This window comes from Astyanax mexicanus, chromosome 20 (assembly GCF_023375975.1).
Source record: "Astyanax mexicanus isolate ESR-SI-001 chromosome 20, AstMex3_surface, whole genome shotgun sequence".
NCBI lineage: Eukaryota > Metazoa > Chordata > Actinopteri > Characiformes > Acestrorhamphidae > Astyanax > Astyanax mexicanus.
In genome coordinates this window covers 39,526,364-39,544,111 of record NC_064427.1, presented here as the reverse complement: position 1 = coordinate 39,544,111, position 17,748 = coordinate 39,526,364, and the positions used below count along the sequence as shown (strand labels likewise).

At 38.5% G+C, this 17,748-nt stretch overlaps 2 protein-coding genes and 1 long non-coding RNA gene across 6 annotated transcripts; 1 reads left to right on the top strand and 2 right to left on the bottom strand.

Moving 5' to 3' along the window:
• Nucleotides 1-913: 913 nt before the first annotated feature.
• Nucleotides 914-3,394, bottom strand: LOC125784874 (uncharacterized). The gene is made up of 2 exons (XR_007427476.1): nucleotides 3,031-3,394; nucleotides 914-1,233 (listed from the first exon to the last, which is right to left on the bottom strand). It is a non-coding gene; the product is annotated as an uncharacterized LOC125784874 (long non-coding RNA).
• Nucleotides 1,193-12,404, top strand: smad9 (SMAD family member 9). 4 transcript variants are annotated; one of them, XM_049468953.1, is made up of 7 exons: nucleotides 1,193-1,296; nucleotides 4,564-5,145; nucleotides 5,509-5,733; nucleotides 5,961-6,068; nucleotides 6,308-6,529; nucleotides 9,267-9,523; nucleotides 11,949-12,404. In XM_049468953.1, the coding sequence occupies exons 2-7, from the start codon at nucleotides 4,734-4,736 to the stop codon at nucleotides 12,090-12,092; spliced, it is 1,368 nt and encodes a 455-aa protein (XP_049324910.1). In that variant the 5' UTR covers nucleotides 1,193-1,296; nucleotides 4,564-4,733; the 3' UTR covers nucleotides 12,093-12,404. The 4 variants fall into 4 exon arrangements, with proteins under 4 accessions (XP_049324910.1, XP_049324909.1, XP_049324908.1 ...); XM_049468952.1 differs by having other exon boundaries at nucleotides 5,958-6,068; XM_049468951.1 differs by having other exon boundaries at nucleotides 5,509-5,763.
• Nucleotides 12,201-17,748, bottom strand: LOC103039202 (regulatory factor X-associated protein). Its single transcript, XM_007229754.4, has 3 exons — nucleotides 16,991-17,748; nucleotides 15,367-15,477; nucleotides 12,201-13,398 (listed from the first exon to the last, which is right to left on the bottom strand). The coding sequence occupies exons 1-3, from the start codon at nucleotides 17,369-17,371 to the stop codon at nucleotides 13,303-13,305; spliced, it is 588 nt and encodes a 195-aa protein (XP_007229816.3). The 5' UTR covers nucleotides 17,372-17,748; the 3' UTR covers nucleotides 12,201-13,302.

Here is a 17,748-nt window from a genome sequence, read left to right as displayed (position 1 = left end):
GCACCCCGCCAAGTTGTGTTTTTTGTTATTTAATTCCCTGCAGTGAATGACTGTGATATAACTGCAGAGACTCTCCATACAGTAAATATAAAAGTATATAGTTACCTGGTTAATTAACTAGAACTGGGTTATATTTTATATTTATTTAGAGTTAGTTTTATCCATCCGCTTAACTCTACATGATGCTATCCTTTTTGAACAGAGTATCAGTATTTACGGATCTAACACGGGCTCATCATAAACAACCGCTTTAAAACAGACTGACAAGCAAAAATGGCAATCAAGGTCCTGAAAAGTGTAAAAATCCTGTGCCGGGATTTCGTTCCAGCTGCCTGGGCGGCTCTGCTGCAGCTCGGCTGTTTACGCGCCACTGCGGAGCCGCCCGGGCAGCTGGAACGAAATCCAGGCGGAGGATTTTTACTTTCTGGACCTGGATTTACCACATATGCTGGCAGGTGTAGCATTAAGTATCATGCTGATGGTATTTTTGACTTTGAACCTTTTAAATTTATTTAAAAAGTCAAAAATTAACGTTATTTTTTTTGCTGCATTACCTATTTTAATTTAATTTTGATAAAAAACAACAACATTTAAACAACCTTTATTTAACATTCCCTATCAGGCATCAGTTAGTCTTGAAATTCTGGCATTGAAACAATTATCAATTTCAAAGGCTTTAAATGGGCCTTTAGAAACTAACAATGCTTTCAGGCGACAGGTTATCCCTTCATAATACTAATACTACTAAAAATAATAATTACAATAATAATCCTATAGCATGTGTTGTGTTGTTGCAAGATACAAAGGCTTTTAACAAAATATATATGTATTAACTAACTTAAATTAACTAAAGTTCATGTATTTATTTGTGTATTTATTTATTTGTAAATCTATTTTTTAAATTAAAATGTAATTGATTAGACATACTTTTAATATATGGGCCTACACACTGCAAACAATGATACAAATAAACAAAAATACATTCCAATGGGACACACACACACACACACACACACACACACACACACACAGCTCGGCTCTTGCTGCAGACCAGAGACTGGGGATGAGCCCAGTGAGTCCAGTTGTATGTCAGGAGGCGCTGGGCCGGCTGGGAGAGTTCCAGCGCTGCGGATGAATCGTGCACGAAGGCGCGGAGGCTCCAGTCAGGCTGACGCCGGGCGCTGCTGCTGCCGTGGAGTCCAAACACGCGCTACACCTCCAATCAGAGCGAGGCTGGAGCGGCCAGGCAGAAAACACGGCGCCGCGCAGAGACAGCAGATAAAAACAGGAGAAAAGGTAAGAAAAACTGCAGCTCTCTCACACAAACACACACCTGCACTTTTATCAGCGTTTTAATAAGTTATTTTACTGAAACGCACTGTTATAATTACAGTCTAGTGTTTATTAACTCTAGTTTAACTTTCATGTGTATTATGATGCCTACTGCCCTCATATGGATAGAAAACCTATACTATAACTTAAATAACTATATTAGCTGTTAACTAACTAGATTTACCCAACTTGGTTAGCTAGCTCATTAATACACATTTTGTTTTTACACAGTTTGTTTTACTTAATTGCTCACGCCTCCTTTCAAATTTTATTAATTGCTAAATAATTACTTAGATATGTTCTTTATTTAGATCTCATTCTTTTGCAATACTGAGTCATTATTTCAATATATATTTTTTTCTTATGGAATGTAAAAAGGTACATTTTTCATTTTACACAGCTGTATTCTGTGTACATCCACTACTACTAGTAGCACTTTAATTTACACTGCATCTATCAGACTTTCCCATATTATACAGCATTCTGCCTCATGCACTTCCCACTCAACTCATTCCTTACCTGCACTTAGTCATAGTTATTCTGTCACCTACTGCACTATTTCCTCACTTCCACACACACACACACACACACACACACACACACACACTAGATATCTGCATAGTCTACATCTGTGCAATATTTGTCTATAGTGTCTATATGTTTATTGTTGGTATATTAAGTGAATTGTGTATAAAGCTATCTGTTTGTATTATTTTATATTTTAGTTTAATTTAATTTAATTTTATTTTATTATTCTTCTTGTAAATATTATTCTCTGCACATTGGTGGGAATCTGCACCTACGTTTTCCACTCACATGTACACCTGTACTCTGTGACGTGACAATAAAAATCTTGAATCTTGCACACAGATACTTAATAATGGGTTGTGTTTATGTTAGGTGGCGGGAATGTGCTTCCATAGGGTGAACTTGTTGCTGCTTTAAATGCTTCATCCTCTCACCAGAGGAGGTGTGGTGCTGCTGGAGGCTTCCTCTCCTCTCTGACTGGAGACGATGCTGCTGCTGCTGCTGCAGTCTGAGATACAATCCTGCTCTAGCTTTAGAGAACCTACAGAATTAACCTGTCTTTTGTAGTGCAGTGGTTAAAAGCAGAGTTATTCCAGCTGTGTGAGAGTATTGTACAGTATTATTGGAGTGTATTAGGGCTGCAGCTATCGGTTATTTTAGTAATCGAGTACTCTACTGAAAAATCGATTCGATTAATCGAGTAATCGGATAACGTATATTTGCTTGCCTTTCTTGTAAGTATTAAGTATAGGGAATAAATCAATAATAGAGGCATAAACATGGATTGGATAAGATCGCTGCATTCTTTTCCCACAAAGTCAGTGGACAGGGGATGTTTTCAGAAATACTTTAAGACCTGTGGAATAACTGTGACAACTAAAGTATTAAAAATGTTTTTTTTTTGTTTTGTTTATTTACGTTTAACACTACTCAGATCTAATTAGTTGACATAACTAAGACTAAATGACAATAATACAGTAAGTTCATGGCTGTGTATTACTTATGCCTTACTTTAACATGTATTTATTTATAAACTCCACAGCGCTGTGTTTACTGATTACATAAAGTCTGTATTAAATCGAGAAGTATTTATAATACTACACAGTGCTGTCGTTATGTTATTAAGCTACACTGATGGATGGTTATTGATTTGTTATAAGTTAAATTTACCTGCTCTCTCTCTTCACTCCAAAATCCTCCGTCTTCTCCACCTGCGTCCTGTGCCTGGGTGACGTAACGCTAAGCGCTGTTTCACATTAAAAGTCCTCGCTAAATTCCGTGCTTTGAGTTAAAATTAATTAAACGATTCCTCGAGGCACAGAAAATTAATCGATAATTTTTTTAATCGAGTTCCTCGATTTACTCGAGTAATCGTTTCACCCCTAGAGTGTTTTTGTAGGTGGAGCTGTGTGATAGTGTACACGGGGTGATTAAGCCTATCTGAGCTCTCAGACTGAGAGACGCCGGTTTCATAAGGAGACTCTGCCTGCGAGCTGAGTGCAGCTCCTTGTATTAACCTTTACTTTATTGTTTTTCTTTCTTTTCTTTCTCATTTTTCTCTCTTTCCTCTTCTCTTCTCTACTATGTATCTATTATTGTTTTAAAGGTAGAGGTGCATAGTAAACAGTAGCCTCATAACCAGTCCTCGTATAGTATTTCAGACTGCACTACAATGTCTATCTATCTATCTATCTGTCTGTCTGTCTGTCTGTCTATTTCATCACATTTCACCAGAAAGCAGTGACTCAATGTGTAGTGAAATTAATAATGTATTACTAATACCCAGCTGGCATTTTAACGTTGAATCAACGATGATTAACGTAGATGTTATGGTTGAATCAAGGTTGGATCAACTGTTGATTTTGAAAAGTGAATCAAGGTTGATATATCAAATGCAGGCATTGGGATTGGGAAGTATCTTAAAAAAATACCAGCTCATTCAGACTAATGGGGTCACCTTGCTAAGTAAATACAAAAAAATAAAGTAAAAATAAAGTAAAATAAAGTAAAAAAATCAATTGTTTAGTAACTTGATATAACATAGCTATTGTGACAGGCCAACTGACCAGTACACTTTAATGTTTAAAGTAAGATTTTTTCCTTTTGCACTTAAGCGCTAAATCTAACAATAGTGTTACCAGAAAGGCTTTTTTTAATTACTTGTTAGCTCAATAAAATGTTCTGTTGAACTATTCCTGTACTCCTCTCATAAATGTGGTATTTGGTTCACTGGCTGGTGAGATGAGTCAGGTGTGGAAGAAGAGAAAGCGCAGAAACATGAGAGGCCCTTCATTCTTTTCAGTTGATTCAGAATTTCCAAAGAGCCGTACAGACAGCTTTGCCCTGCTGTTCTCTGATTCCACTGACTGTGGATCAGGTTTATTTTGATTCATGGCTGAATGAACCGTCATTAGGTGTGTGGCAGTGAGGAGCTTTAGATCCTGCTGAGAGCAGAAGTCTCTCAGTGATGCTGCTGAAGTCTCAGCAGGGCTCTAATGAGGTTGCAGTGTAATGAGGAGAGGAGTATCGGATTCCAGCACAGAGAGAGATTTTCATAAATGCTTAGGCCAGTTCTCTAACCTATTGTTCTTGGAAATCACATTTATATTATATTTGAAGGGCAAACAGTGCCCGCCCTCTTTTAGTGCAGTCAGTTGTGGCTTCTCCTCTTAAATAACATGCTGCTTTATGTTTTTTCTCCAGCAAAGAAAAGGAGTAACATCCAGACTGTGGGTTTCCCAAAGAAAACATCCCCATTGAGGGGTTCACCGTCTAGTTCAGCTGGATCTTGGCTGAGAGGGATTAGAACAGAAAAACTCTTTAAGAGACTCTTTATTTTCTCCTCAGCCTCTGTGGTCCTGCACCTTGCACTGATGCACTCCACCACGTCCATCACCTCCCTGTTTTCTTTCACCAGCCCGGCGGTGAAGCGACTGCTGGGCTGGAAGCAGGGAGATGAGGAGGAGAAGTGGGCCGAGAAGGCTGTGGACTCTCTGGTGAAGAAACTGAAAAAGAAAAAAGGAGCAATGGAAGAACTGGAGAAGGCATTGAGTTGTCCCGGTCAGCCCAGCAAATGTGTGACCATCCCACGTTCACTAGACGGAAGGCTGCAGGTTTCCCACCGGAAGGGCCTGCCTCACGTCATCTACTGCCGGGTATGGCGCTGGCCGGACCTGCAATCACACCACGAGCTGAAAGCCCTGGACTGCTGCGAATTCCCATTTGGCTCCAAGCAGAAGGACATCTGTGTGAACCCGTACCATTACCGGCGTGTGGAGACACCAGGTACCTATATGAATCTGATTTCTTCAGTATCGTTTGTTAATGATTATGGCAGTTAATGGTTATTAGCATTTGCAGTACTAACAGACTGCAGTATGCAATAATAAAGCCAATAACAGTGCTACTCAAAGTGTGGCAAACTTAATTGTTCCATAAATCGTATTCCTGGCAGCATTGGTCTAGAGTATGTAATCATCTAAGCATCTTGCCTAGCATGAAGTAGAACTGTATGTGGCTAGATTACTAATATATGAAATTGTGCAGGCCTACACAATACAGATTTGTTTTATTATCTATCTAAATGAATCTATATTAATCTCTCTCTCCGGTCTGCCATCTTCTTTTGCCCCTCCCCACAATTCTCAGTTTTACCTCCAGTTCTGGTTCCTCGTCACAGCGAGTTCAACCCTCAGCACAGTTTACTCGCCAAGTTCCGCGACGCATCTCTTCACAACGAGCCGCTGATGCCGCAGAACGCCACTTTTCCTGACTCCTTCCCCCCTCTGCCCTGCACCTCTTTCTCCACCTCTCCGTCCAGCTCTCTGCAGTCCCCCACTGCACACAGCTACCCCAGCTCTCCCAGCAGCACAGGTGATCCCGCAAGCCCCTTTCACGTCACAGGTACCCAGTTCACTGTCAATAGCGCCTGTAGTAACATATCTATAAAATAGCAACACAATAGTGATTATAATTTTAGCTATAGGATCAAAATTGCATGTACAGATTATTTGATTATATATATATATATATTAAAATGATAAATATTACAGAAAAAGATCATAATATTTACTCTTTATTCTTTGGATTGAAATCAGCAGAGACCCCACCTCCGCCATACAGCATGATGGAGACCACTCCACCTGAGGACGTAAAGCCTGGAGAACCCTCCAATCCTCTGAAATTAACCCTGTCTACTCCACACAGAGGTACATCTTTTGTTTCTTAACTCTGATTTTGGAGTAGCCCTGCCCTGATACACCTGATTCAACTCTTTCAACTCTTAAAACTTTCATAATTAAACACTTTTAAAGCAGGGAGAGCAATAAATCGTGTGGAACAGAAGCTCCAACAGTACCAGTATGGAAAAACAATGGTCTAGCTTATTTACACAAGCAGTAATTTACAATGTGGTAGAATGACATAAGATTGATTTGTTTTTCTTCAGATTTGCGGCCAGTTTGTTACGAGGAGCCGCAACACTGGTGCTCTGTGGCTTACTATGAACTCAACAATCGAGTAGGTGAGACTTTCCACGCCTCATCCAGGAGCATCTTGGTGGATGGTTTCACAGACCCCTCCAACAACAAGAACCGCTTCTGTCTGGGACTGCTCTCCAACGTCAACCGCAACTCCACCATCGAGCACACCCGGAGGCACATAGGCAAAGGTGAGTCTGTTGTTTTGAGTTATTAGTCTGGGACAGCGTCATTGAGTATCAAACATTAACAGCTGAATTGTTAACATAGGTTTAAGGGGATACCACATAGTTCACTACACTTTATTTATGTTGTTCTCCTCTCTCAATCTTTCTGGACACCTCAGTGTAGGAAACATTAAGATATTGAGCAGAAATAATTATGCTAACTTGCAGATTGGACAAAATCCACACAAATGGTAAAGAACCATGTGTGGATGTCACATCTAGCCTACTATGTTTGTGTGTGTGTGTTTGATAAATGAATCTAAAGAAACAAAAGCTATGAGGATATGCACTTAATAATTGACAGTAGGGGTGGGCAATTTTATATCGTATACAATATATCGTGATACAGAAATATCATGATATTAAAAATCCATATCGTGATAATAGGGATGTTCTGTCTTAAAAGTAGTCTATTATTTACTGTGAAGCTTTAAGTGTATTTATTGTATAACTGTTTTAGTTTATAGTTTTTGTTTGTAGTTTATATGCATGAAAATATTCTGCAATATTATTTGCTGCATTAAATTATTTTATGCTATATTATTTATTTTGCCACATTATGATTATACTGTTATACTATTATACTATATTCCTGAAATTAATTAATTATTTTAGTTTTCCTATATCGCCAAGTATATCGTTATCGCAAAAATACCCTGAAATATCGTGATATTATTTTAGAGCCATATCGCCCACCCCTAATTGACAGGCCTTGTTTGGCGAGTCAGGTTTAGCAGGGTGTTCAGCTCCACAGTTACTTAGTAGTGATGAATTAGGCCAGACAACCAAATACCACAAAACTTGGTAATTTATAATAGTATAATAACAGTTTGTGATGTTTTAATAACACAATCTTGTGCAAAGGGAAAATTAAGGCTCTCTGTAATATCGTTCCACTGCAATGTTAATTCAGTGACCACAGAGAGAAAAAACATTGGCCTGTGTGTGTGTGTGGCGCCAGAGAGTGGTAGACACTGTGCTTACGGCTCTCAGGAAGACGGGGGGAGTACACACACTTGCCAAATGTTGGCTTTTCTCCTGCTGTCTGATTGTGCTTGCAGAGTGACTAAAATGGGGAAAAGTAAATGTTGCCCAGCAGTCTCAGGGCACTTACAAACGCACTCTCTCACACACACACACACACACACACACACACACACACACACACACACACACACACATTCTGTCTTTCATGGACGATGTGAAAGCTTGCCAAGTGTTTGTCCTATCGACATGCCTGAGAGCCCCTTTGCATGGAGTGACACAAACCAGAGCAGCATGGGTGAAAAAAATGGATGCTATTAAGGTTTCCGCTTGGCATGTGATGAAACAAAGTCGGGTTTGTAAATAACGATTTGAAAAAGCACTCAAATCTTACAGATTCACAGTATCATTTCCAGCTTGTTTCAGAAGTGGTCAAAATTTGTACTTAAATTTTTTTCTGCTCCTTTGAATTTTATGGTTGTATTCACATTTCTGCTGTTCCGTTGAAACGGTACAGTTGAGTGCCTAATGTACAATATCTGTATTAATCATTAAGCAGCAAATCATTACACAGATCTTAAAGTGTTTTGTGTCATTTTAATGTCTTAGCTCAGGGGTGTCCAAACTACGGCCCGCAGGCCATTTGCGGCCCGTATCCTTTTTTGGAGCGGCCCGCGAGGTATTTTAGAAATAGAATGAAAGTTGGCCCGCTGTTAAGCAGGTTTTTATAATGTGAGATTTAAAGTTTGAACACTAGGTGTCAGAAACGGGTCAAAGAGTCTAAAAGCGCAGAGGGTGCGCATTTCTAGCGCAGAAAATCGGGCCAAAGAGTCTAAAAGTGGCGAGTGTTAAGTTGTAGCGCAGAAAAACAGGCCAAAGAGTCTAAAAGCAGAGAGAGTGTTCAGATGTAGCGCAGAAAAACAGGCCAAAGAGTCTAAAAGCAGAGAGAGTGTTCAGTTGTAGCGCAGAAAAACGTGTCAAAGAGTCTAAAAGCAGAGAGATTGTGCAGTTGTAGCACAGAAAAACGGGCCAAAGAGTCTAAAAGCGGAGAGGGTGCGCATTTCTAACTCAGAAAAACAGGCCAAAGAGTCTAAAAGTGGCGAGTGTTTAGTTGTAGCGCAGAAAAACGGGCCAAAGAGTCTAAAAGCTGTCGTAATTAAAGAGTTTAATTAATTAATAATTAATTTAATTAATAGTAAATCAAGTTAAATTATGTGTAAATGAAAATAATCAGGAAAAAATATTATTTAAAGTGGTATATTTCATTATTTGTTTTATTACAGAGTGTGGCCCGTGACTTTAAATATATTTCTCCTTCTGGCCCCCAACAAAAATAGTTTGGACTCCTCTGTCTTAGCTGTAATATATATTTTTTCCTTTAACCAGTGTTTGCTTAGATAGTTTGCATGGGATCATTATCTGACTTTTTGTTGAATGCATAAAAGTAGACCAAATCAGAACTGGTCGGTTAAAATGTTTTGCTGTTTAGAAAGAATGAAAGTATGGTGTGACAAATCAGATTAAACCAGCCCGTGTAAATATGGTTATCTACCAGATCTCTATAGAAAATAATGAGAAGTTGTTGACAGCCTCAAACGGCTTGTTTAATTTGCAAGTCAAAACCTCTGGTGTTTTTTGTCTCTGCTTTTCTGGCTAGGCTAAGACACTTTTAACACATGCTTTGAAATTGAAAACGATCTTGTTTAATGTCCCGCAGGGGTTCACCTGTACTACGTGGGTGGTGAGGTGTATGCCGAGTGCCTGAGCGACAGCAGTATTTTTGTCCAGAGTCGGAACTGCAACTACCAGCACGGCTTCCACGCCACCACAGTCTGCAAAATTCCCAGCGGCTGCAGTCTCAAGATTTTCAACAACCAGCTCTTCGCCCAGCTACTGTCCCAGTCAGTCAACCATGGTTTTGAAGTGGTCTACGAGCTCACCAAGATGTGCACCATCAGAATGAGTTTCGTCAAGGTAATGGGTTATTTATTTATTTATTTAGTGCATATACTTCAAGCTTACTTGAATCCAAGAAACAACACCTAGCGATAATCTTTAATATTTAAAAGAGATGTTTCTTCTGGACCAATGAACAAATCTTGTTTGCTAAAGGCCCCCCCCACATAAACTAAAACCAAAATATGCTGCTTCAAAATCATAGCTTGTGGCTAATTTATAGTACATATTTTTGTCAGAGCGATCCCGTTATCAGAAAAAGGACAGCATATGAAATGTGATATATACACATTTAAGTGTTCCTAAATTTTAGGCTTTGAGGATATACCCAGTTTTTCAACATACGCATTTTTCTTTTTGTATGTTTAATTTTGGATTGAAAAGGATATACATATCATTAACACAGTTTATGTTGTAGGGCTTGACACTGTTACTAATGCCAATTTTAACCGTGTCCAGAGGTGGCATTGGCTTCTCTCGGTATCTTGGAGATACCTGTGAAGGACCATCACATTAGGGGTGGGCAATATTATATTGTATACAATATATCGTGACACAGAAATATCATGATATTAAAAATCCATATCGTGATAATAGGGCTGTTCTGTCTTAAAAGTAGTCTATTATTTACTGTGAAGCTTTAGGTGTATTTATTGTATAATTGTTTTAGTTTGCAGTTTATATGCATGCACTAAATATTCTGCAATATTATTTGCTGCATTATATTATTTTATGCTATATTATTTATTTACCACATTGTGATTATTCTGTTATACTATTATACTATACTCCTGAAATGAATTAATTATTTTAGTTTTCCTATATCGCCAAGTATATCGTTATTGCAAAAATACCCTGAAATATCGTGATATTATTTTAGAGCAATATCGCCCACCCCTACATCACACAGTGGAAACGTGTATTGTGGTCAGATGAATCATTATTCCAGATCTTGTGCTCTAAAGCAAAGACATAAAGGACCATGCAGACTGTTACCAGCAAGAGGTCCAAAAAACAGGGTCTGTCATTGTATGGGCTCGTGTTAGTAGTACAATATATTCAAGAAAATAAATCTGTCTTAATTTACCTTTTTTGAATGTGAGACCGGCCTGACATGTTATATATAACAAATGAGCCAAGGTTGAGCATACAAAACATGAAATATCTGGGGTTCATAATGTTTGCAGTATACCGTTTGCATTTTCCACACTTTTGCCATGCGTCTTCTGATTAGTGGATTTGTTATAATGACTACGGTGGCTGTGAAAACCCAAAACACAGCTGCAAAAATTCTTTGTCAGATACTTAGTTGAATACTTTAAAGTCAGCATGAACTGGAAATCATAATCTGGAAAGCATTTTTCTTTTTACATAATTAGATACAGTATGTGAAAAAGGTAAAACACAATATAAAGGAAGGTTTTGAGCTCACTGAGCAAGGGTAGGGAGGATTAAATATAATATTATTTACTCCACAGTCCATGCTGTTGGGAAGTTGGGGAAACATAATCTGAATGGAAGTATAAAGATTATAAGGAATAGTGTTTAATATGAGCAGGGACGTGAACCAACAAGGTAAAAGGGGGTTTGAACAAATTATAAATGAACAAGCCGCATTTGTGACTCTCCAATACTTTCAGTGGCCGTTGTAGCAGGTGTGTATCAATCAAAAAAAGAAGTTAGTGGGGTTGGGTCACACATTTGTGCCAATAAAAGGTGTTTGGTCAAAGCACTGCTAAATAAACAGACTAATTTTTAAGGAAAGCGCAGCGACTCGGTTCTGATACATCAGCTCACAGACGCCCTGTGCTGCAGACATCACCCTAGGAGTGATGTGGGGAGAGAGCGCCATCTACCCATTACAAGATCCTAATTTGAATAGTGCTAATAGCTGTGTTTACTGCACTTTTATAATTCGCATTTTCTTTTAATATAATTTTATTTCGAATTTTTCCCATTTTCTCCCCAATTTACACGGCCAATTACCCAACCCACTCATTAGGACTCCCCCTATCACTAGTGATGCCCCCCAAAACCAGGAGGGTGAAGACTAGCACATGCTTCCTCTGATACATGTGAAGTCAGCCACCGCTTCTTTTCGAGCTGCTGCTGATGCAGCATTGCAGAGCAGCATCACAGCGCTAACGCTCGGAGGAAAGCGCAGCGACTCGGTTCTGATACATCAGCTCACAGACGCCCTGTACTGCAGACATCACCCTAGGAGTGATGTGGGGAGAGAGCGCCATCTACCCACCCGGAGGGAGCAGGGCCAATTGTGCTCCCTCTGAGCGCCGGCAGCTTGATGGTAAAGCTGCATGAGCGGGGGTTCAAACCTGCGACCTCCTGCACTTTAGACCACTGGACCACTCAACGCCCTCATAACTCAACAGTCGTGTCACTGGCGTATTAATAGTCAACACTGTGTTTTGTTTTTCTCCCTCAGGGCTGGGGAGCAGAATATCATCGCCAGGATGTCACCAGCACCCCCTGCTGGATAGAGATCCACCTGCATGGACCCCTTCAGTGGCTGGACAAAGTTCTCACTCAGATGGGTTCTCCACACAACCCCATTTCATCTGTGTCCTAACAGTGTATATTTACTCTGTAACCCACAGCACAGTCAGATAATTAGCACAGGAGGAAGCAGTGTCAAACTCAACCTGACATTTCCAGTACAAAATATGCGTTGAAGCAGTTTTCATTTCCTTTTTTTCTTTTTTTAATCAAAAATCACCATTTCACACTCCTTCCACTTAGCAATTCTGTACATTTCAGAAAAACAAATAGAAAGTCAAGGAAAGAAAATAGAAAGGTGGAGCATCAGTAGTATCAATGTAAGCTTGTATGTTTTTTGTGTTTGTTATTTGTCATTTTGTCAAATACAGAATTTCCCTGTAAATCATGTGTCGTCTTGAGAACTAATGCACGAATGTAAAAAAAAAAACACTATAAGTATGCAACATAGTAATATATGCGCATAAAATATGCAACACATTCAAAATCATATCAATAATTATATTTAATAAAAACTTTGCAGCAGGGCCTTCCTTAAAGATTTTATCAAATCATTCATGCATAAGATTGTATATATTAAAATGTCGCTCAAGGACCACCATAGTAGTACCCATCATGCTTTTGTATGGCACAGGGTAAATAGCTCATTTTAAAAAATGAAAGTGCAACCATTATGCTATTAATGGTTTTATAAAAATAACTTACATTACACTCACATGTCAAGACAGTGGACAGCATCATGTAAACTGAAAGTAATGAAGAGTTATCTCAGGGGATAGCTTGGGAACATCCACAGCTGTATAAATTGTGAGGTGGGATTTTGTAATTGAATACTGTAAAGTCCGTAACTAGACTTTCCTAACTTTCCTGTCTGTAAAACTAAAAGAGGGCAATTGCATCACTGCTAATATTACAGTGTATCTGCCTTCAAATTATTTACATAATAGTTTTTTAAAGAAATATACAAATAGAATCACATACAAGTACATACAAGCTTCAGTTCTTAATAATGCTCCTAAAATGACAAACTCCTGGTTTAAAGAGTGTTCTTAGATACAGTAGATCAACTTCTGATGATTGTCATGATAAATGATGCAGGTCATAATAATATATAATGCCTTGGGTTCTTCAGTTCATTCCCACCTCAGAGAGTCTCACATCAGTCAAGAGTCCATAATCTTCACATTTTCTTTAACCAAAAGCTCTGTATAAAATGCATGCTGCTGTGTAGTTCTGTAAAACCTCCTGTATTATCAACAGGACTGGTCACATTAAAACAGCAGTCAGTAGTCCTGCTGGTTCTGAGCTCGAGTCTGAGTCGTCAGCAGGCGCTGCTGCTGCTGCAGGAAGCTGATGACCTCTGGACTCCGTAACAGAGACTAGAAAACACAGACACAGCATTACTGATGATAGCATTTTACTACAACTTTATTTAAAGAACATGATAATGATAATGATAAATCTGCTGTAGAGCTGAGCAATATGGCCCAAAAAAAATCTTCGATTAAAAAAAATAAAAAAAAATCCGATATTCGATTTAAATCGATTTTTCCCCCTCCTAAAAATATAATTAAAGATGATTAAAAATTGTTAAAAACTAGTTTTTATTTATTTAGTTTTTACTTAAATGTCCCCTTTGTGGTTAAAGTGCAACCAGAAACAAGCCAAAAAACTATTGTAAACAGTGAGAACATCCAGTAACCTTTAGAAAGCTAAACACAATGCACCCTCAAACTTAATAAATAAATAAATAAACACACCCTCAAAAAACTAATAGAAATAAATAAAATGGTGCCCTTTTTGATAAAACTTACAAAATAGAAAACAAGTACAATTTAAGATGCTATTAAGCAAAGACTTTTCCCCATTGGGCTTGAATTGCAAAACAAATCTTTTAAATAAGTCTTTTAAATGGATTTTCATAAAAACACATAGTCCTTAACTGTAAATTCGAATTAATCGATAAAATCGATTAAATCGCCCAGCTCTGATCTGCTGTAACTTTGTTTACAGAGCATTATTAACTCAAACGCAAACTGCCAAACTCATAAATCTCTAAATCTAGTTGTCGGTTCATTAATAGAGAATGTGGTCGTTAGTGGGTGTAGTCAAATGACTCTTAACTGGAGCTCTAAAACATGCACTGTAACAGGGTCAGAAGTTCAATATGCAATACAAAATGCTCTCAGATTCTGTAAAAATCCATTAGCAGCAAGGGTGCCAGACTGATTATTACAGGTCAAGCCACTCCAAAACATTGGCTGGGTAGGTGGCACCCACACTAGATTGTATAGAAAGAAAGTAACACACTTGTATAAAGCTCTTTTTCATTTTTATCATATTTTGGTCCAGCCTGATTCTTACTAAAATCAAATTTAAACCAGTCAAGCTTGAATTTTGATACCTTCAGTAAAAGTGATCCATTATGTAAGACTGGGGTTTTCAACCTTTTCTACCTTACGGCTCACCTATTTACAACTTGAAAGCATCAAGGCCCCTCAAAAATAATGGAAATTATTGTTTTGGAGTCTTTTGGAGCTGCAGTCCGTCGTGTTTTTGTTGAAAGTACTCCACTGGCTTTGCCACAAGTGTAGGGTGTTTGGTCTCAAGATGTTGCTTTAGTTTTGAAGGTTTTAGTGCTTCATTTGAAAGAGTCAAACCACAATTTTTTTTTTATTATTTCTCATGCGCTTTATAATAATTTGTTTTTTAAAACAAAAAAACAGATTATTATATACTTTTATTAGGGTTGTGATAAGACACTAATATCACGAGAACGAGACGAGATTTAAAAATAAAATTTTAAAGAAAACGTTAGAGAAAAATGGCTTGAAAACTAGAGTTTTATTTGACAAAATCATATAACACAAACTTAACAGACTGATTTCTCTCACACATTGATTCTATAAGAAATAGAAATAAGAATGAAAAATAAAAATAAAACTTTGCTAGGTCTTATACAGTGCAAACAGTACGTGCAAACCATAACCAGTCATATTAAGACTATGGTTTGTGTTTGTTTCTCCTAAATCTCTTGTAATTTAACTATGCATAGTTATTTACGTATGCGTATTTACTAGGGCTGTAAATCTTTGGAACAGTAAGAGCACTGTAGAGTGGAATTTTTTTAACTGTACCGTGGAGCTCACCTACTGTTTTTTCATACTGTTTTTTTTTTCCCCAGCAAGACAGGTTTAAGCCTGACGAGAAATATCGTCACGTTTTAATCTCACAAGATCTCGTGCCAGGAGATCTCGTCTCACCCCTAGTAAATAACGTATGCAAGTTCTACAGTCGAATATCTATATAATGCATGCTGGCCATATTTACAAGAATGACCCACTCACCAGCCTCTTTTGGTTTAGCACTTGCTCGATGAGGGAAGGCCTCGCAGGACGTTCACCCATCGTCCCCAGCCGCTGTTTAGTTACAGAAACTGGCCTCTCTTCTGAGCCCTCCTGTAAATAACAAAATCAGATTCATGACATGATAAACAAAAACCTTTAAAACAAGTTAAAATTGTTTTTTTTTTGTCTCTGTCTGACTCGCTAGTTCATTTAAAACCTCTTTGTGATTTTTAACTTAACAATAGGGGTAACAGCTGTGTTTACTGCATTTTGTGACATGCTGAAATTAGAATACAAAGCTTCTAACATCTTCTAACATCCTGTATAAATAAAAACAATGCATAGCCATGACTTTTTAAAGCATGGGAATGAGATCCTAATGCATTGCCACAACTTATTAAGGCGTGGGAATGAGATCTTAATATGTGGCCACAACTTATTAAGGCTAGAGAACGAGATCCTAATGTGTGGCCACAACCTATTAAGGCGTGAAAAGGAGATTGTAATGTGTGGCCACAACCTATTAAGGCGTGAAAAGGAGATTGTAATGTGTGGCCATTGCTTATTAAGACTTGGGAATGGCATCGTAATACATGGTCACAACTCATTAAAGGCGTGGAAATGAGTTCCTAATGCATGGCCACAACTTATTACAAGATCCTAACTTAAATAGTGCTAATAGCTGGGTTTACTGCACAACAATTGCAATATCGATTTATCGTACAATAAATGAACATGAACTCAATCATTTTTGATAACCGAGATATCGTCTATTATATTTAGTTTGTATGTTTGTTCACATATAGAACAGTGAACAGTATTTTAGCCAGTCATGCTTCAATAACTGTGACTCCATACACACAGTGTGGACTAAAGTAGGTGAAGAAATAAGTATATAATTCCCTAACTAATTATAATACATGATTAAATAAATGTTTGCTTTCTTTAAAAAATGTATAACTGCTTTTTATGTTATTCAGTTATGATTATGTCAGTGGCATTTAATATCCTTAAAATTACAAAAAATATTGTTTATCGCAATAATTTCTGGGACAATATATCGTCCACGAAAAAGTTTCATGGTGACAGGCCTAGTTGTGACCAAACATTGTTTTTATTTATACAGAACGTCACCTTAGGAGCTCTATATTGACACATGTGTATGGTGTATACTGTTTATTACCAAATATGCTTCCATCTCAACCCATAATACATTTTATTATAGCATCTGAATTGTTAAAATGGTTGGAACAGAGCTGGAGCTAGAAGCGAAAATACACTTTTATAATGAGTTGTATCCTCAGCACTAACGTTAACACAGCACTCCTACATTCTGTAAATAAGATCAGATAAAAAAAATAAAAAAAACACACACATTCAGAAACTACAGAATTTGTTTCAGATCTATATTTTAGCGTGGGATATTTTGGGTTCAGTTTTAATAACGGTTTGTTTTCTAGTCTTTTATCCTCCTTATGTATTTAAGTTACGTGTTTGGTCAGTGCACTAAATATGAGCTGCTAATCGGGTCAATATCATATTACGATTCCAGACCAATAAAAACACAAACGCTGAACTGTAGGGTAAACACGAAGATTAATATAACAATAATACTAATAATAACCTCTATTTTTCCGGAGGACATGGCCTGGTCGCTCTTCTTCTTCTTGTACTTGTCTTTGTACATTTTGTTGCGGTGTTTTTTGCACATCCACGGTTTCCTCTGCTTGGCCACCTGCTTGGTGGTCTCCGTGCAGCCTACATACACGCACTTCTTGGGCGCGTTCTCTCCGCCCAGCGCCTCGTCCTCCATGGTCTCTGCGGGGCTCGCTCCGCTCTCTCGCGGCTCCGGCGCGTCCAAGGCGTCGCTCTCCTCTCCCGGATCATCCGCGTCGTAGGAGTACAGCGTGTCGACGGCGCTCAGCGAGCCGCTCTTCTCCCCCGCGAGAGAGCCCGGAGCTTCGGTACCGCCCGCAGCGGGAGCCGTCGCCTCAGACTCACTCATACCGGGTTTCGGTGAATAAATAAATAACTATATTAATAAAACTGTGCGATAGATAAATAAACTCGACCGTCCGTGTGAACCGGAGCCCCCCGCTCTCTGTGGGGTGGGGGCTGGTCACCGTTAGCTAGCTTTAGCTTAGCTAGCCTGACCCTCATAGAAATGAACTCGACACGCTGGCGGAACACACGGTACGTTCATTTCATTCTGTATCCTCTCACCCCGTCCTCTCAGTGTTAAATCAAAACGCACGCGTTTAATCATCATTAAATAAGTGCTAACTAACTGTTAGCCTGTGCGGCTTATATAAAATCAGTGAGCTCGAACACAGCACACCCCTCACATAGCTGCAGAACCGGAGACTGCCGTTTCAGGACCGC